The sequence below is a fragment of the Lepidothrix coronata genome, unplaced genomic scaffold (genome assembly GCF_001604755.1).
Source record: "Lepidothrix coronata isolate B3197 unplaced genomic scaffold, Lepidothrix_coronata-1.0 Scaffold85, whole genome shotgun sequence".
Lineage (NCBI taxonomy): Eukaryota > Metazoa > Chordata > Aves > Passeriformes > Pipridae > Lepidothrix > Lepidothrix coronata.
In genome coordinates, this window is record NW_016690265.1 from 967233 (window position 1) to 993204 (window position 25972).

Consider the following 25972-nt stretch of genomic DNA (forward strand, 5'->3'; position numbering starts at 1 on the left):
TGCAGAGCAGTGAATCCACACTGTGGTCCTCTGACAACCATGGGGACATTGAAACATATTCTTTGACAATTTGCTGTTTATTTAAAGAAATCACGTTCTGCTAATTTTAGGTAGCATTTGCTATTTGATCCTGAGCAATCTTTGAATCATAAGTTCTTTTGATATTCCTGATTCCAGAAGGGATGCAACTCTTCTGCAACTCTGTCTGTAAAGATGCTGAGAATTGAGTTGTATTATGTGACTTCCATACTTCACCTTTCTTAGGTGGCATAGTGAACAGCTCTCTAAGCTTGTTGAGGGGAAAGAGATTTTTGTTGCTGATGTTAAATTAGAGCATATGCACTTGTTCTTTGTCTTGTAACATGAGTGTATCTGTCACATGTCTCTGTTATTCCTTGGCTGCTTTACTGGTCTGATCCTGTTCAACCAGCAGCGATTTCAGTACAAGCCAAATAGGAAACAGCGTGTAGAGATTGAATAGAAGTGAGAGGGGAAGTAGGTTACAAAGTATTAATAGGAAACAGTGCTGAAGAAATCAACTGTAAGAGGCTGCTGTGCCTCACTAAAGATACAGCCCATGCATGAGAGTCAAAAGACCCAAGGCAGCTATGCTGGGATAACTGCAGCTGACTGGTCAGCAGCTCTTCCACTTCTGGTAGATGTTTCCCTCTGTTTTGAGCAGGAGCTCATCTCTGCTGAATCATCATGTTACTGTACCTACTAGGTCTGCTGAAAAAGCACTGTGGAAATATTTTCACTTTCAAAGCAAGTTCTATTATGCCTGATTAAGTAACACTCACCTCTGGTTCAGACACGAGCATGGAAGTCGGTCATGATACACTGCAAGATCATGTGGTACAAAGCATTGCACTTGTGAAGCCTTAAAGCTTTTCATTCTGTTTGCTGAATAGGAAATTTTATGTTTAAACAAAGATAGTTTTAAATAAGATTATTTACCTTATACCTTCAAGCCTAAGAGTTTTATTTGCATAATATTGAAGTAACTGGAATAACATAGAATGTAGTTGCACGTTGAATGCACTGAGGCCATATTTCTTCTAGTTTGCTCAAATTATGCATTTTAGTCATCATTAAAGTTTGTTTTGGCTTAATGAGGATCAGGCTTCCCTCAGTCTTTCTTACTGTGTGGTGATCCTCTTTGTGAACAGCTTTTACAGCATCAGATACTGGGATTTGGTCGTTATAAAGAATTTGGGGTTTTGCTGGTTTAATAAGACAACTTCTCCATTTCTTTTTTGTTCCTTTCTTGCTGAAGGATATGAGCATTGAAATGTTCTTTAATGTTTAATAATGTAACTTTGCTGTAGAGATTACAAAATGCCATGGTATTCTCTCATCCAAAGTAATCTTTATTTACTCTGGTCTCACCTGTAATTTTGATCAATGTCCCCACCACCAGTCTTTTCTCAATATCTCAAGACAATATTGTTACCACTGGGTAGACCCCATACCTGAAGTAGGAACCTGAAAAAAGGTGGTGTTTTTGTTCAGCTTGTCCAGCAGCCAGAGGTGAGGCTGGTGGATAAGTTGAGCATGGCCTAGCAATGCACTCCTGTGGCAGAGACAACTCAGCAGCAGCCTGAGTTGCATTGGGACGAGCATCACCAGCAGCAGAAGGGGGATGATCCAGCCCCTCTACTCAACACTGATTAGACCCATCTGGGGAGCTCTGTCTAGTTCTGGGCTCTGTAGCAGACACATGGGGTGTGGAGTCTCCCTGTACTTGGTGATGCTCAAACCCAGATAACAGTAATCTGTTGTGGGTAACCCCCCCACCTTGAGCAGGGGGACTACACAACTTCCAGAGGTCCCACCTTCATCCATTCTGTGCCTGTGTTCCTGTGGTTTCAGGCCGAATGGCCAAAGTGCCCTCTGGCACTCTTTGGAAAGGCGAAGGAAGCGGCTCTTTCCATTTCAGTTGTAGCTCGGGGGTCCCAGGCTAAACATCTTTCAGGAGCTGCTGGACCAGTCCTGGCAGCAAGTCTCAGCCTGCTGGTTTTAAGTTCCCTCCATGGCTTGTGAATGTGAAGAGACCTGCTGAGGTGCTTCATGGGTGGAAGCAGTTCAGAAAAGACTCTGCTTCAGTGACCAAAAGCAAGCTATTAAATCATCCCTATGTTTGAGCAAACTGTCTGCTGTGTATTATTGGCAAAGATTGGCTGTGCACCATAGTGTCCAATTCTAATAGTTTTTGATGGGCTGTGACAAATTTTATGCTATTTTCTAAATTAATTACCTTCATAGGGATGATGGGCTATGAAAGCTTATAATAGAATGGTTATAAACTAGGAAGCAAACAGAAGGGAAAGAAATTCTGGATATGAAAAATTACAGGGAAGTTTAAATATCAAAGTTATGAAGTAGCTCAGGTAAGGAATAACTTGGAGCATGCGGCATTTATACATATATATACATATATATGTTATGGCAATATAAGAAATAAATTCCAAACATGTAATGTGTGAATTATGTCTTTAAAGAAAAATAATGCTGCTTGGGAAAGTAAGCCAAAATGTGAGTAATATTAAAATAAGAGCTGACAGTCAAGGACAGAAATGTCATGGTTATTCCAAAGTAAATATGGGGTGAAGGGGATTCTATTGTGGACTTTTTTCTTGTTGTCTTCAGGCTCCCTATTGATGTGAAAAACAGTTTGGATTGAAGATACAAACTAGATGTTAAGTTTTTGTTATTGCATACAAATAAGCTCATCAGTGTCAGCTTGTTACACTTAATAATGATCTTATTTTGATTCTGTTATGACCTTGGGATCCCACACCAATATAAAAATGCATATTTTCATCTGTAGATTCATATTTTCAGCTAGCTGGCAAGGTTGTCTGTTAACTTCACCTCTGCTGTTCCATGTTCTGCTACACTAAATGCTACCTCATTTCTGTGCCATTAATTGATATGCAAATCTAGTTTTGGAAGTGTGTTCCAGTAGGAAGTTGGTTGCTGTTTGTAGATAAGTTTTATAATTAGGTTAAGTATGTAGTGCTTTGTTTGCTGTTTCTAGAGGTGGTGGGTTTTAAAATGTCACGGTTTTTCTCTAGCCCCTTTCAGGAAGAAAAAAACATGTCAAGTGTCCTTACCTTCTTTCCTTAATTATGTATAGCTGTAGTGATTTTTGCCTGTAGGATTGAAAACAAACCCAGATTCTGAAGCTGCCAGCTTCTTATATGCTGTAAATCCTCTTTCTGTCTTTGCTTAGTTTATTTTGGTAGAAGAATATATCTCTTTGCCTTAATGCTCATGCTGTACAAAAGCTGTACAAGTGACAATGTTTTTTTCTGTGAAGAATAACATAAATTCAAACTGAGTTTCAGTGTGTTGGGGTAGGGAGTAAGTGATTTAGAAATCTATAAACCAGAGAGGGACAGAAGAACTGCCACCCTGGGCAGGGTGGGCATTGGAACTGTAAGGTTGCAGTTGAACACTTGAGTTGAAATAACTCTCTTAAATGGCTTAAAACTGGTTAATTTGATCTTGCATTGGGGTTTATGCAGATCAGTCAAAGTTCTGCAAATTAATGTTCTTAGGTCAGCAATTAAGTAGGTGCATCATCCTTCAAAGATACCAAACTAGCCCTTTGCATTAATATCACAGTGTGCCTTTTGCTTTTGAGATTTGGGGGTGGAGGGGAAATCTGACTATTCCATTGACTTCAAAAGTGTTGCCTGGGCATCTGACCCTTGCAAACATTGATCTGTATTAGAAGGGCTTCTTTATACTTCAAGGAGTATTAAACCAGTTGCCAGCAGTCCCAAAAAGATAAGTTTTCTTTAAGTGGGAGTTCAGATGTCCAGTTTTTGTCAATGGTTTCCTTCTTGAGCAGAACTTCTAAATCTGTGGTAGTGGTTATTCCCTGGACAATATCGAAACAGGGCAAATATTACAAAGCTATTCTGAAAATATTTCATTATCTTTCAAAGTAGTAAATACCTTTATAAGAAAATGAATTGAGTTTAAGTGAAAGGAATAGTAGGCACTGGAAAAGCTGGCTGTCTTGTGTTCTTCCCTCTCTCCAGTTTGGTCCAGTTCCTCTCTTCTACTGCAGCTTTGGTTTTTGTAAATTGGAACCAGTTTTGAAGGGATTAGCCTAACAAAAAGGGTCCCTGCAACAAATTCAGGTGTGTTACACTGTCTTAATTTTGTTATGGAAAGCCATGAAATCTTATCTGATGTCCTCTGGGATAAGAGAAACATGAATTCCTAAAGTCAAGTTTCATGGCTTTTAGCTAAGTACCTGATCTCCTCTTTGTCCTGTTCTACATCAGTGTTCCTTTTTTCAGCCCCAAAGTTAAATGTTCTTTCCTTGCTTTGTAAAAGTATTTCTCAGCACTGTGATACGGACCCTTCAGCTGAGACCTCAGTAAAGTATTGCTGAAGGATTTCTGTCTGTTATGGGGCAAAATCTTACTAAACTGCCATTTTTGTAGTAATCCATTCCCTGAATAACTGTTTCTACTTGATGCCTCTCTCAAAAAGTGGGAGATGGAAAATGACCTGCACATTTGAGCATCACAAACAGGAACAGTATTAAATCTTAACTCAAAAAGTTAAAAGCTGAATAAACACTTCTCTTAACAATCATACCAGTGTACCCTTAGAAATCTTCCTTGTTAAGACACATAGTCCAAGAGTGGCTTGTAGCAAACACACAAATATGTGTTAAAGTAATTCATCAAAACAAGTTTATATTCGTAACAATTCAATTTTAAATATATTCAGCATAATGCTTGAATATATTCTTTGCTCCACTGTCATGCAGAACAAAGCCAGGGTGACTTTCCAAATGCAGGCTGAATGGCAAAAGGTGTCTTTTGTCAGGAGCTGTTTGTGTCTCTCTCCTGTGACTTGCTGTTCCCACATTAGAGATGTTAGAGGAAAACTACATATGAAGGAACTCCTGGATGGGTGTGAATGATATAAAGGTGCCAGGATGTTAACTTGTGCTGCTTGAAGCTACCTTACAGTACCAGGCTGTAGAAAGGAAATGGGAAACTCCTTTAGATGTGTTTTGGCTGTTCCTAGCGTAGGCATGGCAACTCCGGCTAGATTGGTATAATGAATGTCTGGGTGTGTTCATCTGAATTTCAAAGTGCTGTAATTCCTGCACAGCCTTACATCTGCAGTTTGTCTCAAGCATCTTGAGGAATTAGAATTTATGTAAATGGGAAATAGTCAAGATCGAAGCAGAATAACAAACTTTCTCGTTACAAATCATTTGACACTTCAAAAGCCGACAACATGAAGTGTGCTGTGATGTTGAACATCATATTTTTTCAGTCCTTTTAGGCAAAGTGGGTTACCTGTAGTGTATCATAACTGAGCTAATTTATTACAAAATACTTAGTCTGGAAGGCTGGCGATGCAAGGAAAATTCTTGAATTGAAATTTTATCTAAACAAGGAATCCTGTTATCACCTGGAGATTGCCCAGGTATAGAAGAGATTTGGTTTCAGTTATGCCTCTTCTTACTGTGTGTTCTTCCTGCCAGACATGCCTTCAAAGTGTAAATGTTACTTCACATTTAACACTTTCTCTTACCACTACACTAGATGATGGCGGGGTTACTGTTTTGTCAGAGAATGTGTGTAGCTGCTGAGACAGACTGATCCTGAAGCTGCAGGGCTTGTGCTCCTCTGGCAAAGGATTAGGCACCTTTCCTGTTCTAGAAGAGGCTGTGACAGAAAATGAGGCATTTTTTTTCTGCCCAGTGATGCATCTTAAGCTCTAGAGGCTTTGTCACACTATCCCAGCGTAGTCATTTATTACTGTACTTAGCAGGGTATAATGTGCTGCTGGATAAGGTGCAGCCATTTGCTGAGCTACAGAAATTGCTGAGGCAGGAGCAGGGGATGCACTGGGAAAACAGCTTGCTAATAACCCACCTCAGTGCTTGCTCCAACTGTCAGGCTCTACCAAACAGCTCATGTGCATGAGCAAGAGGAGGAGGATGAAACATTGCTTTTTATTTGGCTCTGGAGTAGTCAGTACCAGAATACCCATAGTTTTGGTGACCACACCTTTGGAAAGCTGTTGGAAAAACTGGAGGGAGAAGATGACTAGAAAACGTAAGGGGTGAGTGCTTTTGACAGGTATGGGAGCAGAAGGCTTTTGGCAAGGGGTTTTGTAATCTAGTGCAAAAAGATTTAGGGAAGAAACTACATAGAATCAGCAGTCAGAAAAATTGAAGTTTGAAGTTGGGCACGAGGTTAGAACATGATTTAGTCACTAGAACTAGTTAACAAAAGAAGTACCAGTATCCTCGAATGTTGTGTAAAGACAATGCTCTTCTGACAGACAAACAGTCAGTGTAAGTTACTGGGATCCTTCAAAAATAAGCAGGTAGAACTAAAAGGTCTGTGCTATACTGAGGTCATGGAAGATGCTCTCATGTGAAAGCTTGGCTGTGTACACTGTAGGGTTCTGTGTTTACTTTGTAGACAAAAACTTTTCTGGCTCTTCTGTTGATGAATCTGTGGTTTGGCTGTCTGTCTTTGCTTTTTTCCCAATAACTAGCTCTGCAGCTGGCTTTGAGTAGGACATTCTCTCAATTACTCTGTTTATTTTCTCTCTAATCCTGTTAATGTGTGTAGCATTATAACAGTTAATAGTAGCTTAATGAACTTCAGACAACATTATTTTATGAGCAGAGAGTAAGGAGGTCTCTTAATGTTAATTTGTGCCCCACTTCAGCTGGTCTTCAGTAATTGTGGTGTTACTGTATTATCACCACCTATGCCATTATTTTCTTAATAATTTGTGTTTGCCTTCGATGTCAATGCAGTTTATACATAGCATTTCTATTTCACTTCTACAGAACTAAATTATACTGAAGGTAGTGTTGGAAGTGGAGAGCATGTGAGTAATCATTGAAAGATTAACACAGGTTTGGGGGTTTTTTGAGGTTATTTCAGTGATCTAAGTGTTTATTGTATTTCATATACAAGTAGTTTACCATGCTGCTGAATGCTGAAGTGCATCAGCAAAGCCTTTTTTATGAGGGTAGTGCTCTTATGCGTGTAATGTGTATAGATAGATAGTCAATCTTATTAAAACTGTCATTGGTACACACTCTTGGCAGTGAGCCACTGATAGCTGGGGGCATACTGGCCTATTTTCAATTTCATATTGATGTTAGTAAGCAATTAAAAATAAACAATTTGCGTTTTCTAAAAAATACATAAACAGCATCTTATGCTATTACCAATCGCTTATTTTATACAACAAATAGCCTATTTTATGACTTGTTTTTTTCCGCCTAGGAAAATTTCTTTTCTATAAAATGCTGCTTCTTCTCACTGAATCAGATCTTTTATTCGATCTTATTTAAGCCTAACTTTTCTTTTTTGGTGAATTAATCTTGTTTTGAGGATAGCTTGTGGTAGATTTGAAAATATCAAGTATTGTGTGTTTTAGTACTCACTTCTGTTTGGTTTTGAGCCCTGCTGACGATTCACATTTCATATGTGAAATATTCTGGGGTTTATATTAATACATAGATGTTCATATGAATTATAAGGGATTTTATCACACATTGCTTCTGACAGCTCTCCAGTCTTGTGGCTGGAGATCTCATAAACTAAAAGTACTTCAGCTGATATGCAGAGTGGAGACTGATGGAGAGGAATGACTTGACCTGACTACAAATTTTAAAATGTTACATAAATTAAAACCCTCACATGAACACTACATAAATTTCAAGCAATTTTTGACATATGATCTAATGTTGCTATTTTTGTTGTATCTGGTGCTGAAAACTCTGAGCAGTTTTCTTGGTGAATTTAGAGCCCCTCATCTAGATCTGGTTTTCTCCAATTCTCTACTGAACTGTCTGAATTGTGCACAGCCTTAAAGTTACAACCTTTGGCTTTAAATTCAGTTTAAATCCCCATTTTGATACATGGTTGCCAGTTCTCATTTGTTTCACAACTTTGTAACAGACATAGCTGTGTAATTTTAAATTCATTTGAAGCCAGTTAAACCAAATTACCCTGCTGCCTTTACATGTACCTTCTCATTATTTTGCAGCTATTATTCTTCATAACCTTCACTGTATTTTGGTGAATCACTTTTTCTTCTTTTCTGTAGCACAACTATGTGAATTCATGAAGTTCTGGGTCCATTTTCATTGTACTCTTAGTTTTGGTGTTTGAAACCAATGTTCATGTCTACTGCAGCCTTTCCCTCCAGTGGGAGCAGGCATTGGAGCCTCCTGAAAACAAGATGCTGCTAAGGAGAGCAACCTGGCAACCTGGAGCGAGATCCCCTGGGAATTCTGCCCCTGTCAACTCCTGCTCACACTGACCAGAGAGTCCTAAAGCTGTTCAGGGGAGGGGACGTGCATAAACGTGCTGGGGATGTTCTTACTGACAACCCAGCTGAGAAAATGGAGATGCCATACAGGGCTAGTTTGTGTGTTGGCCTGGAGTATATATCTAGTAATCATCCTCATAGAGGAATCCTCATTCTTCGTAGTGTTTTATACCTAAATAATTGGAGTTCTGTGCGGAATCATAGGGTTGGTAACCTCCCTCCCTGGAGGCACTTGCAGCTTAAAAAGAAGTGGTGATATTTTAAAAGCTATATATATGTAAATCAGGCAGAGCACAGGGTGATGCATAGCTGTATTCTTGTTTAAATAACTGTCTCTGTTTTCACTAAAGTGTCTTCAGCCTTCATGTGCAGTTTTCTCTAATAATAAATGTCTTTCTCTGAAGTTTTCACCATTGCAATGAAATTAAATAGTTTTTTTATGATCAAGTTCATCCAGTGTTGAAATGGTTACCCTTCTTGGTACCTGGTTAGTGACTGTTGTATAGAAGGTAATGTTAGTTCAGTTTAGTCCAGTTTTTTAGGCAGAAATTATAAAATCCAGGTGATACTTCCTGGCTTGTAGAGTGTTTCCCCCTCTTGAGTGTTTGGGTAATTGTCAGTAATACTCAATGGAGAGAGTTCTCCTCCTCAGTACAACTGTAGAAGCTTAACTGAATGAAAGTTTCATATTGATCTTCCTGCCCAACATCAGATATTGTGTATTTGTAAGCAAGTTAAGGCAAGGTGATTTAGGCAAAGTTATGGCAATGCAGAGGAGGCTGGATAGTCTCTGTGCTAAAAGTTATGGTTTGATAACAGCACTGAAATAATATCTGTGCAGGGCAGGGTTCTCCTGCAGTACTGGCAGTAAAGCTTTGCAACCACAGTTACAGCATGAAAGCTGAAAGTGTGAAATGAAGGCTAGTGCTGTTAAGGAGGGTAATTAAAGAGTTTAGAATTGCTTTTTAGTTTATGTACGAGTCAGAAAACGTTTGCCATGGTGCTGAATGCTGTGTCATTTGGAGGGGGAGTGTGTGGCAACAGATTTCTTGCTTCAGCTTTTTCTGCACCTGCAAAATCAGTGGCAACATTTCTCTAAAATTGTGTATTTACATTCACTCAATTTTATATGTAAATTAATTATATAAGAGAGGCTTTTTGTAGCAGCATAATAAATCTTAATCATGTTTTGGGAGCTGGGAAGGACAATGTTTCTGTATGGTCTGCAGCCTGTACAACTCTGAATTGCAGAATACTTTCAGAAAACTATTCAGGATTGAGGCTAATGGGGATTTTTCTGACTGGAACATGAGATGGCTGTTACAGCTGCTAATGCTGTTACCTGGTTCCCATCCTTCCAAGATGTGGTACACAACAAGTACTCCAGACTGGCCTGTGTAGAAGAGCTGGACTGATTTTGATTAATCCTCTGATACTCCTTTCTTCTGTTTCCTTAGTCCTACTAAGGAAGAAGCACTAAGAGTAGGCACCACCAAAAAAAGATAGGAAAATATGGTTAGATTTAAAAACAACTTGTGTGACATGAGCACAGGTGGGTTTTTTGAAGGTTTATTGCCTAACTGTGTCTTAATATTTTTGTTCTATCAGTCTAACTACTTCTAATCGAATGCAAAAGCTATTTCTGTCTCTGCAAAAGGATTTCTTAGTGCCTTTTTTTATATTGTTCCTTAACTTTCTATCCAGTCAACAGAGAAGAAAATGCTCTTTATTGGTGCAATTCAAATGTAATTGTTAGTTCTGAAAGAAACTCTTTTAATTAAAAATGTTCTCCTCCGTTTTCTGGATACATACTGTCTATTTAACAGAGATGACTGCCAAACTCTGACTTCTTTTGGCAACCGCGAATCTAATTAGCATTTCTGTTAAATAGAACCTTTTTTCATCTTAAATTTTCAAAAGGAATGTAGGAATTCTCTTTTTATCTAAGAGTTTTGTCTGCCTCAGCAGCAACTGCAATCTTTTTGCTCGTAGTTGAGGGCTGCTATGCTAACACCTGATTGATAAATGCAGATAGCTGGGATTCTCTTACCAGCTCGTGGTCTTTAAAAAAATGCTGCCTTATGCTTCTTTAAGGAAATATTACCTTTTTTTGTAGTGAAGCTTAAACTATAAAAAGCTAGCAAATGAGATTAAACCAGTGATTTGTTTCTGCTTAGCAGATCCAGTCTTTCTTTTAATGTAGAATTAAATGCTTTTGTTTTAATTTGGTGTAAAAGCAAATGCTATTCGTTAAGAGGACACATGGCTCAAATAAGCTTGAGGAGATATATGGTTATCTTATTGTTTTTAACTTAAATTGGATTCTCTTTCCATGCAGCAGCTGTATGGAAAAATATGCAAGCAAGATAATGAATATGGTTGCATTTATATGTCACACAGATGAGTTAATGGGCAAGAGATTTTGATGTGGCCACCTTACCACACACAGGGGAATAATGCACTTCTTTTTTCCACTTGAGCATATCCTCAGAAAAACTTAAGACTACCAAAAAGTTTACTCTCATGGTCTTGTAGGAAAACTTAAAGAAGAAACTTTTATGGAATAGGTTGCCATTCTTTCAGTCCATTTGCCAACACGTGGATAAAATAGATTAATTTTTTTTATCCCTAAAGGGATGGGAGGAGTCAGTGAAACTCCAGTCTTAATTTTGTTCTGTAAACTTTTAACTACCTGAGCTCTGGCCTCAGTCTGACTTACCTGGATTTGGTACCACTAGAGCTGCATGAGGCCCTTTATTCTTTCAGTGGTAAATGGTTTTGTTGCTATGGTCATACAATCTATAAAATATAGTTGCATGTTAATATTTTGGTTTTAAAATTCAAGTCATGAGAGACTTACTAAAAGCTCAACTTGTGCTGCACTTTAGAAAACCATGTGGTTTGTTTGTGTTTCTGTAAATAACCTTTCTGATAACCCTAACTGGACCTGGTCCACTCTTCCAATAATATTAGACTTCCTGTATTTATAAGGAAAAACTGGCTAATGAAATGCAAGATTTGAATGTGATATGGCTGATGCTACTTCTTGTTTTCAGTTTTGTCTCATGGAAAGTAGAACTTGTAAGACTGAGAATATTCAGCTTTTCTGACAGCTGAAAATGCCACGTATTTCTGAGAGTGGTTTTGTTCACCAGGGCTACTGCAATGTTTGTGATATTCAGCATTTCGGTTGTATAATCTTCAGCATTTTGCTGTGAAGTCTACATTAAAAAAAATTGCTCAAAATTAGAGAGCATATTAATCAAATACTTTGTGGTAGATGTCTGTTTGTGTTGAATTATGGTTTCCCACAGTGTATTTTCTTCAGCAAAGAATGAACTGTCACAGCATGACATGTTTATGCACTTCTGGTAGTGCCAATTCAGAATGGATCCACTCTGTATCTTTTGGGAACACCTACCTAAGTATTTTTTTCAGCAGAAGTGTATGAGAAAAAAAATATCTTTGGTATACCCTGCTAGATCTTAAACTGTATAGTTTGCCTTGATTGGTGTGAAAGTGTAGAGCTGCTGGCAATTACAAAGTAGCTNAGAAAAAAAATATCTTTGGTATACCCTGCTAGATCTTAAACTGTATAGTTTGCCTTGATTGGTGTGAAAGTGTAGAGCTGCTGGCAATTACAAAGTAGCTTAGGCAGATTGAAGGTCTGCTCTGGGCAGGTTTGATCCTGGATTGCTGTTTTTTCTCAAAAACATCTGCTTGGGATAAGCACTTAAGGAATCTTGTGGCCCACCTGTTACCTGTTTTTTTCATATAGTGACTTTGTTTTATCACCTCAGTGTCCTGGTGTTGTAGACAAAGCTGCTGTAAGCAATTAAAGGTCTGGAGCTTACAGTATTAAGCAAGTGAGAGAAAGTTTGTTGGAGACCTCAGACCATGGTAGTACTTTGCTTAAAACTCAGTAGTTACAGATGGCCAGGTAAAATTTAGATTCTCCTCTTTTATGCAGTTCTTGCTCACTTCAGCAAATGTTATAATGTTGTCATGGTCCAGTTGATGTAGTAGGACAAGGTTTGAGGAAACCAAGTGCTCCTGTAACTGCACTGCACTGCAGTGATTGTGGGTTCTGGTTGCTTTATGTGCTAAAACTCTGGGTGTAATCTTTAATATTTTTCTTTATTTTTTTTTTTTTTAAGTTCTGTTGTATAACTGGGCTCAGAGAACTGTTGTCACTGTCAGAATATCTCAATGTGTGGAAACAGTCTTGAAAATATCCTGTGATGTCTTTTTGTGAAGTACTGTTCTAAAAACCAGAAGTCTGAAGAACAGAGTCTTTTGTATCTCTGTATTCCAGCTCAGTTGAAGAATTGCTGTATAAAGTATGAGTACAATTTAACAAGACCTCCTTTCCTCTGTTTTTTTTTCCAAGGACTTGGTAAATATTGAGATGTTTTTGACTGCTAAAGAAGTGGAGGAGTCCTTGGAAAGACAAGAGACTATGACTTGCTTGGCTTGGTGTCATGACAACAAATCCAGACTCAGAAAAATGAAGGTATGAAAATGTAACATGTTCACATTTTGCTAAACTGTTTTCTGAACTACTTAGATGTTGAATGTGGTCAGTATGTTTTAAATTACAGGTCTTGAATGAGGTCTTGTATACAAATAAGGACAGTAAGTATAAAAATCTTCTTAAAAGGTGTGGGTAGCTGGAGCTAAACCAGTTCACACAAGTGTCAAACCTGGAACTGAGTGATAGGTTATCTTACAGGTACAAGTGTTGTCTCAACAAATTATGCTCAAATAAAATAATAGTACTCAGTTGGTTTTAGTATCATTTACAAACGATCTAAATGCTGAGGTATAAAGTGTCTTGATGTGTGTAAACTTAATTTACAACTCTTTGCATCCTGCTGAGACTATAACTCAGTTTATACGTGAAGGTATCTTAAGAATGATATTAAAAGGAGAAATTTCATACACATTTTTGTCTTAGTATTTTTTAAGTGTTGTATATAAGAAAACAAAAGTTAAGAACTAACTCACTGGGAGAAGGTACTAGTGAAATATGTTTTTTTTAAAAAAAAAAAAAGCTGAAATCTAATCAAGTAGTAAACATAGTAAGCCTTCCTCAAGCCATTGAGTCCCATGAGCTGCACATGCTGTGTACTTGTTTGCTATGCAGTTGGTTTAAATTTCCTCGTCTCTTAAATTATGCACTTCAAAACATGCTGTAACCTTTTATAGGGCTTGCAGAAATCTGTTTTTAACTGATATTAACCAAAATCCCTGCCTCCCTCAAAGATGTTTGTGGCTTATTTTGTTAAACTAAGCGCTTTCTTTAACCAAAAATGTTTGAGTGCACTTGACAATGAGCAAAGAGTGACGTTCTCTGTCACTCAGGGGCGCCAAAATGAGAACGAGCCGAAGATGGGACGCAAAAGTAAATCAACCAGTGATTACTCTAAAGAAAATGATGATCTTGTTATGGAAACCATTAAAGGAAAACCAGAATTGGTATGTAAACAATACTGCATAATTATACTGCTAAAAAAATCCCCCCCTTGTGTAATCTTAAAATGTTAAGTGGTGTAAGGAATATAATCTGAAAGTCCTCCTTTTTCATCACCAATCTGCAATAAACAATTAATGAGGAAAAATCTTCCCCATCCCCTTTTTTGAAAAATAACTACAACAAAATCTATTTCTGCAAGCCCTACGCTGTTTCTTCTTTTTCCTTTTTTTTTTTTCCTTTTTTAATCAAACAAAAACCAAAACTAAGGCTGTGAGGCAGATTTGGAAGAGAGAAATCACTATGCTTCTTTTTGAAACACAAATAAACATTTCTTCTGCTTCTAGTTGCTTAGCTACTCATCAATGTTAGTGTTCTAAAAATCCCAGCCACTACCTTGAAGCAATCCTTATCTAAAATTTAAACTGCTTGGTGGCCTGGGAGAGCAGTCGTGTAATCTTTACAGATGTGAGCCATCTGAAGTCTTCTGAAGAGCTGCTGTGCGATTGTTTGAAGGTGTAAAAAGTTGGAATTTGCATCATCTGATTGTCTAGGACTCTCTTCTAGTTACACTTGTCTGCAGAACCCATCCGGCCACTGGCTTGCCCCTTCCTTGAAAATTCATTTGTTTGGCACCTGGGTTTTGCTGTTGAAATGTTTTAACAAAACAGGAAGCCCTGGGATGGAGTGTCATTAACAGTTAAAAAGCTTGATCAGTATTTTAGTAGAAGCAAACTTAGGTAAAATTCTAAATGAGCGGTTTGTGTAGAATTGGATAAACAAGGTATTTTAAAATAGTCCTTTTGAAAATTCTCAAAGTCCAGAAGAATTTTTTATTTTCTGCTGAATCTGGGCTTGAGTACAGAAAAATGCATAGTTTGAAAATAATTTGTTTTCTGACCGTTAAACAGGTAAATTTTAACATATGACAGAATGCAGCATTTTTGCATTCAAATGGCTTACATTTTAAATCTTAAATAAGCAATTGTTGCAATGTGTGCATTAGTCATCCCAGGAGCTAACTGATAGAAATTTGGAGTTGCTCAAATTCCTGCTGAAGTCACTGAGGAGTTTTGATATTACTGTGCTGATGGACAATAAACAAAAGGCAACTATTCATTAGAAGCATGGGGGAAGAAAAAGCATTTGACAAATGGAGCAGGGTAACTCAGGGAATAGAGTTCTTTACAGGATTCAGAGGACTTCAGGTTTTCATTGTTTTCTTAAGGTGATAAAACAGTTGACTGTGTCCCTATAAAGAAGCATAGTGACTTGTTTTTTTGGAGGGGAGAAACTTTTTCTTTTTAATTCCACATATTCAAAGTTTTTTTTATAGATTTTGTGAACTGGTGATGGAATTTGATTTAAAGGGACACTGTCAACTTCATTAGGCTTCATATTTTACCTTTTTCCAAAAACAGGTAAATGCCACTTGGTTTTCTTGTTTGAGACTTGTTTCCAGCATGGCTTTTAGATGTTTGACAAGAAGAGTGGGATAGAAGCTTTAGAAGAAAGGGAGGGAAGGGAGGGCATTGCAGCAACTTAAACTCTGTGCTGGTTTTTGTTAATATTGGCGTCTTTCAAAAGCGTTCAGAGACTTGTTTCTTCCTTGAAGTCTTCTGGGAGACCTCTCCTGCCTAAATTATCACAAAGCCCCAAACTACTGTTGATTCTACTACTTTAAATTGTAATGAAGTACAAAGAAACCACCCTGTTACTCTCACCTGCGTCTCAGGTAACGATGCTTTCAGTCACTAGGAAAAAGTTCATTCCTGCTAAAAGCCAAAGTTTTAAAGGATACAAGAGGAGGAGGATTTTGTTTGCTTTCAGGGAATTCTGTGCTGGTCTTCTCTGTAGAGTCAGCATTTCAACTTTTTTGCATGAATGCCTAAAAGCAAGCAAACAAGGTTGCATGTTATTAACACTTTCTTTTTTGTTGTGCACATGTAGTACTTAACATACCATGTGGTGCAACTTTGGCACCATCTAAGACCCTGTCTTGTCTTTAATCTCAGAGCTGTCTGGAGTTCAGCCTAAGGATTCAGGAGTTCATTGAACTCATTCGACAGAACAAGAGACTGGATGCTGTGAGGTATGAAATTAGGATGTTTTCCAAACAATTTTCTTAACAAGATGGTATTATGCTTCATTAGAAACATGTGACTACTGTTGCAACACCCAGCAGCCCTGTAAAGCCTGTGAAGGATCTTTCTGGTATTGACATCAGTCTTCAGATTTAAACTGGGATTGAATTTATTTTTTTTTAAAGGCAAAATGTCATTCCACAGATACGCCTTTTTAAAGAGTTAATGTTGTCACTGGAACTGTGCATCTTATTCTTCAAAATCAAGTTTAGAAAATTAATCTGTTTTAAAAAGCAAATGGATTTTCTGGTGGCATGCAGTGTAATGTATATATTTACCCTTAACTAATTTTTAAGAGGTACATCTAGCTTCTCATGGGAATTCATTGCAGTTTTGTTCACAAAAAAAACTAAAAGGTTAATGAACCTCCATCAAAAGCTTTAACATTTCAATTTGGTCTGCATTCTCTTCTATCTTCATTAAACTTTTCGTTCTGCAAGTTGTGCTGTGGGCCAGGTTCACCCTTTGTATTGATGCCCAATTTATAGTTCTGTATTGTCACGGGTGAACGATGAGCTGTGCTGGGTTTTCCCCACGCCCTCCCTCTGGCCCCAAATGAAGAAACCAACTCAATATTTATTTTCACCTCTTCTGAACCAGTTCAGTGGGACTACAGTGAGAAAGTAACGTTGCTCAATGTGGTGTGAATCAGTAACAGAACTGGAGTCAGACCTCAGCACTGCCTGACTTCAACCACAACAGTTTTTATGACACCAGCACGTGAAGCAATTTATGCCTCTGAGTTAGTGGTCCTGACTTAAGGTGTTGGAATAACGTTCCAGGGTAACAGTGGAAGCCAGTTCTGCTGAAATAAGTGGAATTTTGATACTGGGACAATGGAATGTGTTGATAATTCAATAAGCAGTGATCTTGCCAGCACCACAAAGTACAGCGCCGGTAGCAGAGCTACTGGAGCTTACACATGGACAAGGGGGAGAGAACTCACAGCAGGTTCTGTTTTGTAAGAATATTTAAACCTAAGGAATGATGACAAGTTTATGGCCTGCCTTGAAGCTTTGCTGATGCATTCCGATGATAACACTCTTCTGACAAGTTTTATGTGAAGAAAGTTATGTCTTGCTGCCTTTTAACCCATGCCAGGTACTCCAGAAATTGGAACCAGCAGGAAGCTTGTATTTGTGGCAAAGCTGCTTTTTGGTCAGAGGAGCACAGAGTTACAGAAAACAAAGTATCATAACATATGCACAGACTGAAAGCATTCTAGTATATTCCTGAGTCTGAGATGCAGAAACTCTCCTGCAGGGCAAAGTTTTAGGGTTCTTTTCAAGTTTTATTTCTAATTCCATTAAAATGTATTCCTTGCTTTGAGCTAACTCATCATTCCTACTTTGCCCTCCTTACACCTAAATTGTCATTGCTTTGGTCCCAGCCAATGCAAATGTGCAATCTGATAAACTCCAGCTAATTTTAATGTTAATAATTAAAGACAAAATAAACAAACCCTGCATGCTAGCATTTAGATATGTGTGCTTACCCTTTGATAGAATTCTTACGTCCTGAGGAATTGTCAGGTACTTATGAAAAGGATGAAAGAGACTCAACTACATTATCTGTCTTCTGAAGCCCCTGGTGCTCATTATACCAAATGAATACTGTGCCTTTAGCTTTATTCTCTAAGTTTGTTTCTTTGCCAAATGTGCAGTCATGCATCTTAACAAAGAGTAGTCCATGCTCTAAAAACTATTTTCTTTGAGCTACAGCTTCCTTATGTAGCTTGGAAACCAGGGGGCAGGTACAGAGCTGAAAGAAGGAAATAGGCTGAGAACTGGGATAAAGCAGATAAGGTCATTCTGTATTTTATTGTTACTGGATATTTGTTTCCCTCTGATCCCTTTTCCACATCAGAACTCGTAAAATCTGAAAGTCATCAGCCCTCAAGAGGACACGACACACTTGGTGTGGAATAGCTTGTACTGCCATAGCCTCTGAGGTTTAAAACTTAGAGCTCCTGTTCATATGGCAAACAGGCATCCATTATTGACCCATTGTTAGGGGTGAATGTGTATCCATATACCTGCTGAAATTCCAGATTGACATGCCTTTTATACTCAGCAGTTACAACTTGCCAGTCGTGGCAATGCTGCTTTGATTTCATAACCAATTGTAAAATGAAAAGGAGCTGCTCTTTCTATATCTTAATTCACTCCTTTTCAACAGAATGAGTTTAGATAATTTTATACATTCAGAATTAAGCATCTCAATGCTTTCCTTCAATAATGTGGCTAAAAAATGTAAGGTTTTACCATTGCATTCTACCTTGTTTCAAAGTAAATAAGTAATGAATAAGGGAATACATTTGGGGAAGGTGCAGCACAAATCTCGTTGCTGTTAGCAAACCCTTGCAACTTGTGCTTTTATTAGCTTGCTTCTGTTAAGTGCCTGCAGCAGGATTCTTTCAGTATTGTGTCCATGGTGCAATAAATAGGTCAGGCATCCATTAGAAAGCGAAGAAAGAGGCTGTTTACCAAGGAGTTTCCTGTATGAGTGGAACTTGGGGAACTGACATTTTGTTGAAACGCAGCTGGTGTTTAAATAAGTTTGAAAGCTTTGCTTGCTGCCTGCTGAGAACCTCTAAAGTGGCACATTGCTTTTAGGTTAAAATTGATGTGAACTTTAAAATTATGCATCTTATTTAATAAGTGCTTGAATTTGTGTAGCTTTTTAGAATATGAGTACAAATAGACCTTCCTCTGATAAGGGTACCTTATCAGAGTAGCCTTGAAAGTGCAAGTTTCAAGAATGCACAAAAACTTTCTTGAATAGAAAGAGTAAATCTCTTAAGCTTAAGTACACCACAAAGTTCCTTGACTATCATTAGCCTTTAACTCCCACAGTCTCTTCAGGGTTGTTTTTGGTTTTTTTTGTGAAGCTCGTACCTATTACAGTAACAATGAATGACTGATGACACCAATTTCACACTTTTGGAGCTCTCACTAAATTCATTCTGGGAAATCTGACAGCATTCTGCTACTTTGCTCTTATGGGATGCCAGAGATACACAAAGTTCTTAGCTGAATGCTTAACAAAACACTGTGTGCACTTCTTGTTCTGGGAATATTGAGGATAAAAGGAGTAAATAAGAATAGCTGAAAAGAAAGTAGCTACAGTCTATCACTTCAGTCAACTTCTCTCCCACAAGGATGAGTGAACACAGTTTGTTCCTTTATTTTTATGGTGGGGTGGGGTTGAACAGGCATATGAAAGTAATAATAAAACTTTTGAGTACTTTGAGTATATATTTCACTAATGGTCATAAGGGTCTGAGATAAAGGCATTCAGGCATTGGTCAAAAAACTGAGAAGAAAGAACAGGTCCTTTCTTGATAACACCATATGTTGGTGTTGGTTATTGCTGCTGCCCCATAAGTATGTTCATTTTTATATTCAGGCATATGTAGATATATAAGCTGTACATTGCATATGTGTATCCTTTTGTAACAATTTAATGTACCCTTAGTGAACTGCAAGTCTTCAAGTCTTAGTAAATATTTGCCAAGTACAATATGTCAGCTGAACCTGTGTGGGCTGAAGGGACAGAAAATGGACTTTGTCCCCACAGTTTACAGAATTGTTCTGGGATTCGAAAAACAAAATTTTCTGCCTATTACTTTGGTCCATCACAAGAATTTAGGTAGTGGCTTCAGTGATGGTCTGCTGTCAGGGTTTAAAAAAATAATTTTCAGGAAAACGTAGCCCCCTGCCCTAACTATACTGACTAGTGGGTGCTAATTGTGATAAAAACATTGCAAAGAAGAATTGTAAGGTTCACATACACCTCCAAGAGCATAAAGAAACTTGCACAGAGATGGGAATAGCTGAATGACAAGGGAAGGAGTGAATAATGGCATGAGGACAAATAAGGTGCTATTTAAATGTTGTGCATTCACAAGTAACTCAAAGTACTGTTTCTTGCTTCCCAGTGTAAAAAAGACTTGAATGCTATGAATTAATGAACTTGCTTCTCCTTTAAAGGATATCTTGCCTCATTTTATTTTCTCTGTGTTGGCTCCCAGCGGATGGAGTTCAGCCATTAGCGTGCAGGCCTTGTGGGAAAACTTCCTGGGTTTTTTTTTAAAGAACACGGGAGGAAGGGAAAGTCAGGAGATGAAGACTAACAGAAGGTCACTTCAGAAAACCTAATTCATTCTAGCTAAACCCAAAATGGCCACCACATCCCAGTGTGTTCAGTATTTGCAAGTGATGGAAGTTCTAGATCGCTGAACGCTTCCAATTTGAACGGCAAACAAATGTACAGTGATTGTGTATTGTACACACACAAACCTGTTAATTCTGGCTCCTCTTGAAGACACACAGAGAGTGTGGCCAGAGTTTGCCTGTCACAGCTCAGTGTCTTCCTACAAACATGTTCACCTGCTGCCTGTGAAAGTAAACTGTCATGGCCTGGCAGGGATTGGCTCTTTAAGAGGATTTTTTCCCCCCTCTTCTCTCTCATGCATGCCACACACAGTAATTTAGCTTAACTGGTAGGTCTGAATTTTTTGCTTTGCCTAATCTGTGTTGTAAACAGCTCTTGCTTTCATCTGCAGCTCTGCACCATTATTTTACCTTTCTTCCAATGTGTCCAGGCTGCTGAGTCTCTTCTCTCAGGCCATGGGTTTTGTACTTCTGCTCTCATAAGTCATCACCTGGGGAACAATATTTACATTCCTGAATTACTCACCCAAAATAGGAAGTTGGGTGGAAACAGTCTGTCCTACATAACTTCCATTGCTTCCTGGTTTGGGTGGGAGAGGAAGTGGGAGTACTGAAACACTGCTAAAGAGACTGTTCTCATGGTATTGATGACCTCAATGAAGTAGTCAGTGGAATTCAGAATTGAAAAGAAATAAAATGGACCTACTTTATCTTAATTCAAGCCATGAAATGGCCAATTTGAAAATACTGTCTATTCCTAAAAGAAATTTGTGACTTTAAATAGAATTTGACAAGATTCTTTGAAAGTTAAAAATGAGCGAACACTTAGCAGAGCACTTGAGAGATGACTTGGTATCTTCCCCGTAATACAAACTGTGCAGAACACACAGCATAGGGAAAACTTTCCTACACTTATGCAATGCCAGAAATTCAATATGATGCTGATGCCATACCCAGTCTCCTGTGCTACATCTGTTCACCACTGAAAACAGGAGCTTCTAGCAGAAATGCTGAACTAACCATCCAGTTTAAAAGCTGGAGGGTTTTCCTGCTCACTTACACTCCAACTTGAGAATTAATGATCTTGGGTAGACTAGATAGGGGAGACTTTCATACAGGGTTTTAAAGTAGTTGAATATCCTTATAATCTGGTAATAATTTTGTGGTTTCTTACTATTTCCTGAAAAATATTAAAGTTTGTAATTTTTATTTAAATATGTTTATGGTAATTGTCACTTCTTTAAAATATCCAAGTTTTCAACTTTGTGTTTATCTCTTAAAATCAGTATGTGTTAAAGTACAAAATCTTGTATTAAAGTTCTACTTATTTTTTTATTACCTTGGCAAAAAAAAAAATTTGCTCTTAACAAGGTGTTTTCTATTACACTGTTCTACAATTTCTTGTAGTCTGCACAGAAAGTGATATTGCCTCCTACCCTATGCCCCCCCCTCAAAAAAAAAATCATTTATTCAAAAGTAAGCATCCTCCTAAATGTCACTTATAAACAAGGCAGATTTTGAACACTCTTGATGTGTAATGGTTCTGGGATAGCTGGTTTTCAGATTGCATTTATCTCAGTTGTGAGTGTATGGCAAAGAATACACTGAGTGGTACACTGAGCCTGCATGACAAGAGGCATTTCTTCTAATAATCATGGATCAGTTGTTCTAGTTGTAGCTGAGGTAAGACTTCATGCTACTGTAAGAAATTCTGGTTTCTAAGAAATTACAGTCTAAAAATGCTAATTCTTCAAGTCATACTTGCATTGCCATTTGCAGGATGTGTTTTTTTCAAGCCCTTTAAATGCATCCATCACCTTTTGGAGCTCATATGTTGCGACCACAATCTAGAGGCTTTTCTCCGAAATCTTACATAATTATGTAAACTTACTTGGTTTGGAAACAAGGCTGTCTAATGAAGTATCAATTCTGTATTTCAGACATGCAAGAAAGCATTTCAGTCAGGCTGAGGGAAGTCAGCTGGATGAGGTTCGACAAGTGATGGGAATGTTGGCCTTTCCTTCAGACACTCACATCTCGCCCTATAAGGTAATGTCCTGCTTGAAATGCAGAGGTACAACAGACTAATAAAACAGATGTTGCAGGTTTTTTTGGTTACAGGAAAATGCATTGATAATAAGATAAATGTTGTTCTAATTTTACTTTCTAAAATCCACCTTTGTAATCGTTCTCCATTTCAATAGCCAGTCCTTGCCTGTACATTAACCCAGTTGGGATGTGTTGTTGCAGTTGAATTTTAATAGTAACACAGATTCACACTGAGCTGGGCTTACCACAAACCCAGCACTAAAGATCTGTGGGGCTGGAAGCACAGTATATAAATAAACAGCAAGATACAGAAGATGGGGAAGAACAACCTTAAAAAGGAGACAGTTTTGCTCAATATATGAGACTGTGGCCTTAATACACCGGCAGCAATTCTTAATTCTACTTCTCACATCACTGTTGTTGCGGTGGTTGGGCCGAAGAAAGAAAAGGTGATTTCAGTGATCTGAAAGCACTATTTTTGATCCTTAAAATAAATGTTCATTTATTTGGATTATGCAAATTAATGCAGATATTAGTGATAATAGCTGCATCTAAATTTGAATCAAGCAAAATTCATAAGTAGATACTGTTTCTACAGACTGAGTTCTGTGGTCATCTGCTAATTAGCTTCTTGTTAACTTGGCTCTGGAGGCAGAAGGTAGAGAAGAGTTGAGCTGGCAGAGCAAGACAAGAATTCCATGAAAAGCCAAGTCAGTATGTGGCAGTGCCAGTATAAACATGTTTTTTAAACAGTTGATGATGAAATTAATGGTTTAACAAAACATACAAAAAAAGCCTCTGGAACCAACAACCCACTGAATTAACATGAATTTCTTTGCTATTCCCAGAGTCCTAGAAGGATCCTGGTATTTTGCATTATACATTTGATGTGAGTTAAAAGCATAAATGATCAATGTGTTAGAAGACTGGATGTAAGAGCTTATCATTGTTTTAGTAGCTAGGAAGAAATAGGCAGGAAATAAAAATCCTGTATTTTGTTCTGAGGGCTTGTTTGGGTGGAATGTTTCGATGAGGGAGAGAGAAGAGAAAAGCTGAGGTGGTTTCACATTCAACCATACAATTAGAAGAAATTCCCTACTACTTATGGATCTGACTTAGTTTATGGAAGTTATGTTTTAGATTCTTTAATAATTACTTAGACTAACAGAATCACAGAGTGCATGTTTGTTTGGAAGTACCTTTAGTATGCTGACTAGGAATTCAGTGCATAAGTGGCTTCTTAAAATGGCATTAAGTAAGTTACTTTTAAATCTGTGAAAAAGTTGGTCAGATCATATCTCTAATTAACTGATTTTTATTCATCCAAGGGAAGAAGCATCTTCTATAACTAATGAATACAGCTTTCTCCAGCTTACTATCCTCTTTCAGGACTTTAAGGAAAGCATTTAATGTTGTGGCAAAACAAGCTGTGCTCTTTTGATACCCTTTGAAGAAGCTTACATAGCTGTGGCTTCTACTAGACCAGATTTCTCAGAGCCCAGTACAGCCTGGCCTTGAACATTAAAATCACTGAATTGTTAAGGTTGGAAAAGTCCTCTGAGATCATCAAGTCCAACCATCAACCCAGCATCATCACTAAACGTCATCCTCAGCTAACATACCCACATGTTTTCTGAACACTTCCAGGGATGGTGTCTTCACCAGTACCCTGGGCAGCCTGTTTCAATGCTTGACAACACTTTTAAGTGAAGAATTTTTTCCTAATATCCAACCTAAACCTCTCCTGGTGCAACTTGAGGCTGTTTTCTCTCATCCTGTCACTTGTTATCTAGAGGAAAAGACCAACCCTGGCTATAACCTCCTGTCAGGGAATTGCAGAGAGTGAGAAGGTCTCCCCTGAGCCTGCTTTTCTCCAGGCTGAACACCCCCAGCTCCCTCAGCCTCTCCTCATAGGACTTGTGCTCCAGACCCTTCCCCAGCTTCGTTGCCCTTCTGGACACTCTCCAGCACCTCAATGTTCTTCTCGAAGTGAGGGGCCCAAAACTGCACACAGGATTCAAGGTGCAGCCTCACCAGTGCCCAGCACAGGGATGGTGCATCCACAGCTTCCCTGGGCAGCCTGGTCCAGTGCCTCACCACCCTCCAGTAAAGAATTTCTTCCTAATATCTCATCTAACCTGCACTCTTTTAGTTTAAAGCCATTCCCCCTTGTCATGTCACTCCATGCCCCTGTCAAAAGTCCCTCTTCAGATCTCTTGTAGCCCCTTTAGGGACTGGGAGGTGCTGTAAGGTCTCCCCAGGTTGTTTCGTGTAGTTGTCTCAAAGTGTAGCACACACAGATGGCAATATGATAAATATAATATATGCTAACATATATATATATATATATGATCTGTATGATGAATACTATGTAAAGATAAATAAACCAAAATGCAGGTTATGAGTGCAAAGGGGAAGGGGTGGTAGCAGAATAATTTAGGTCTTTGCCTATGTAGATAACAAGTATATTTTCAAAGGGTCTTCACTTCTTACATGAGTCTCTCAGAGCATTACTTTTAGGGTTCAATATATTCTTGACCTGTGGGTTTAGTTTTCATTTCTGTGGAAAAAAACCATCCCTTTAACTACTGTTCCCTGTCTTTTAGGTAACCAACATTAAAGAATTTTGCCTTTAAATGTGTACTTATGTAAGCTTTCTCTAACCTGGAGCTGTGCCAGCTTTTCAAATTGAAATCTTGTTACGAAATTCTGTAGACGTTATATATATGTGGAACATTTCCACACAGTACTAATGTTGCTTCCTAAGTAGTCCAGCATTCTAGGAAACTAAAGGCAGGAAGTAACCTCACCAGGATTTACATACCTTAATTAGAACATTTGGTAGACGATGGAGATGGAATATTGCACCAGCTATTCTAAGTCATACTTGATTTACTAAAGTGGTGTTAAAAGGTACTTTCTGAACAAGTACATCCACTCTGTGCATTAATATGTACACTTCTGCTTTGTGGTGGGTTTGGTCTAGTGAGTTTTGCACAATTTGTCACTCCCAGGCTTTTGCCCCCCTGGGACAATTAAATTGAAAACAACTTATAGTTGTGTTGTTTTTCAACAGGATCTCCTGGACCCTGCTCGATGGAGAATGCTGATCCAACAGTTTAGATATGATAACTACAGACTACATCAGCTGGGAAACAATTCTGTTTTTACTATAACACTCCAGGCAGGCCTTTCAGCTATAAAAACACCGTATCCTTTAATGCAGATACTACTGGCGAGTGGAAAAAAAGCCTTTTGAGGTTGTTTTCTCCTATGGATGCTTTTCAGAGAGCTCAAATAAGAAATGTGACACATATTTTTGCTCATTAGTTGCTTAAATGCAGTATAAATTGGTCTCTTAAATTAAGAGGAGATGTTAATGGTTTATTAAAAAAAAGGCACGCCCAAACAAATATTTTAAGGTCAAATCTGTGTTGTGTTTGGGTACTAGGCTGTCTTTGCATGGGCCTTAAGTTGGTGAACATACCTGGAAAAATAAGTGAGCTGGGTCACAATTACTGGTTTTATGCACTTACCCACAAATTTACTGGCCTGGTTTTATGTGAATATTCAAATATGTTCTGCATCTTTTGAAACTTTGTTGAGTTTGCTGCACGCTATGGTGTTTTGGAGAAGGACTGGTGCTGCTGGGGTGCTCATGTTCCTTGAAACAAAGCAAACCCTTGACTCTTAGATGGACACATTTAACTGGAGTTAAATGGCCCTGTGCATCCTGTGACCCGGGCTCTATTGGCACAGCTGATGATCTTTCAATGACATACATT

At 38.2% G+C, this 25972-nt stretch overlaps 1 protein-coding gene across 6 annotated transcripts in view; it reads left to right on the plus strand.

The window, feature by feature from the left end:
* MAEA (macrophage erythroblast attacher) overlaps nucleotides 1-25972 on the plus strand; it is a 50371-nt gene that overhangs the window by 22524 nt on the left and 1875 nt on the right. For 5 of the 6 annotated variants that reach the window (XM_017820746.1, XM_017820747.1, XM_017820743.1 and 2 more), the window contains 5 exons: nucleotides 12737-12859; nucleotides 13711-13824; nucleotides 15835-15911; nucleotides 22079-22187; nucleotides 25264-25397. In XM_017820746.1, coding sequence (XP_017676235.1) covers nucleotides 12737-12859; nucleotides 13711-13824; nucleotides 15835-15911; nucleotides 22079-22187; nucleotides 25264-25397 — 557 coding nt within the window. The remainder of the gene's footprint in view (nucleotides 1-12736; nucleotides 12860-13710; nucleotides 13825-15834; nucleotides 15912-22078; nucleotides 22188-25263; nucleotides 25398-25972) is intronic. The other variant, XM_017820744.1, reaches the window with a different exon arrangement.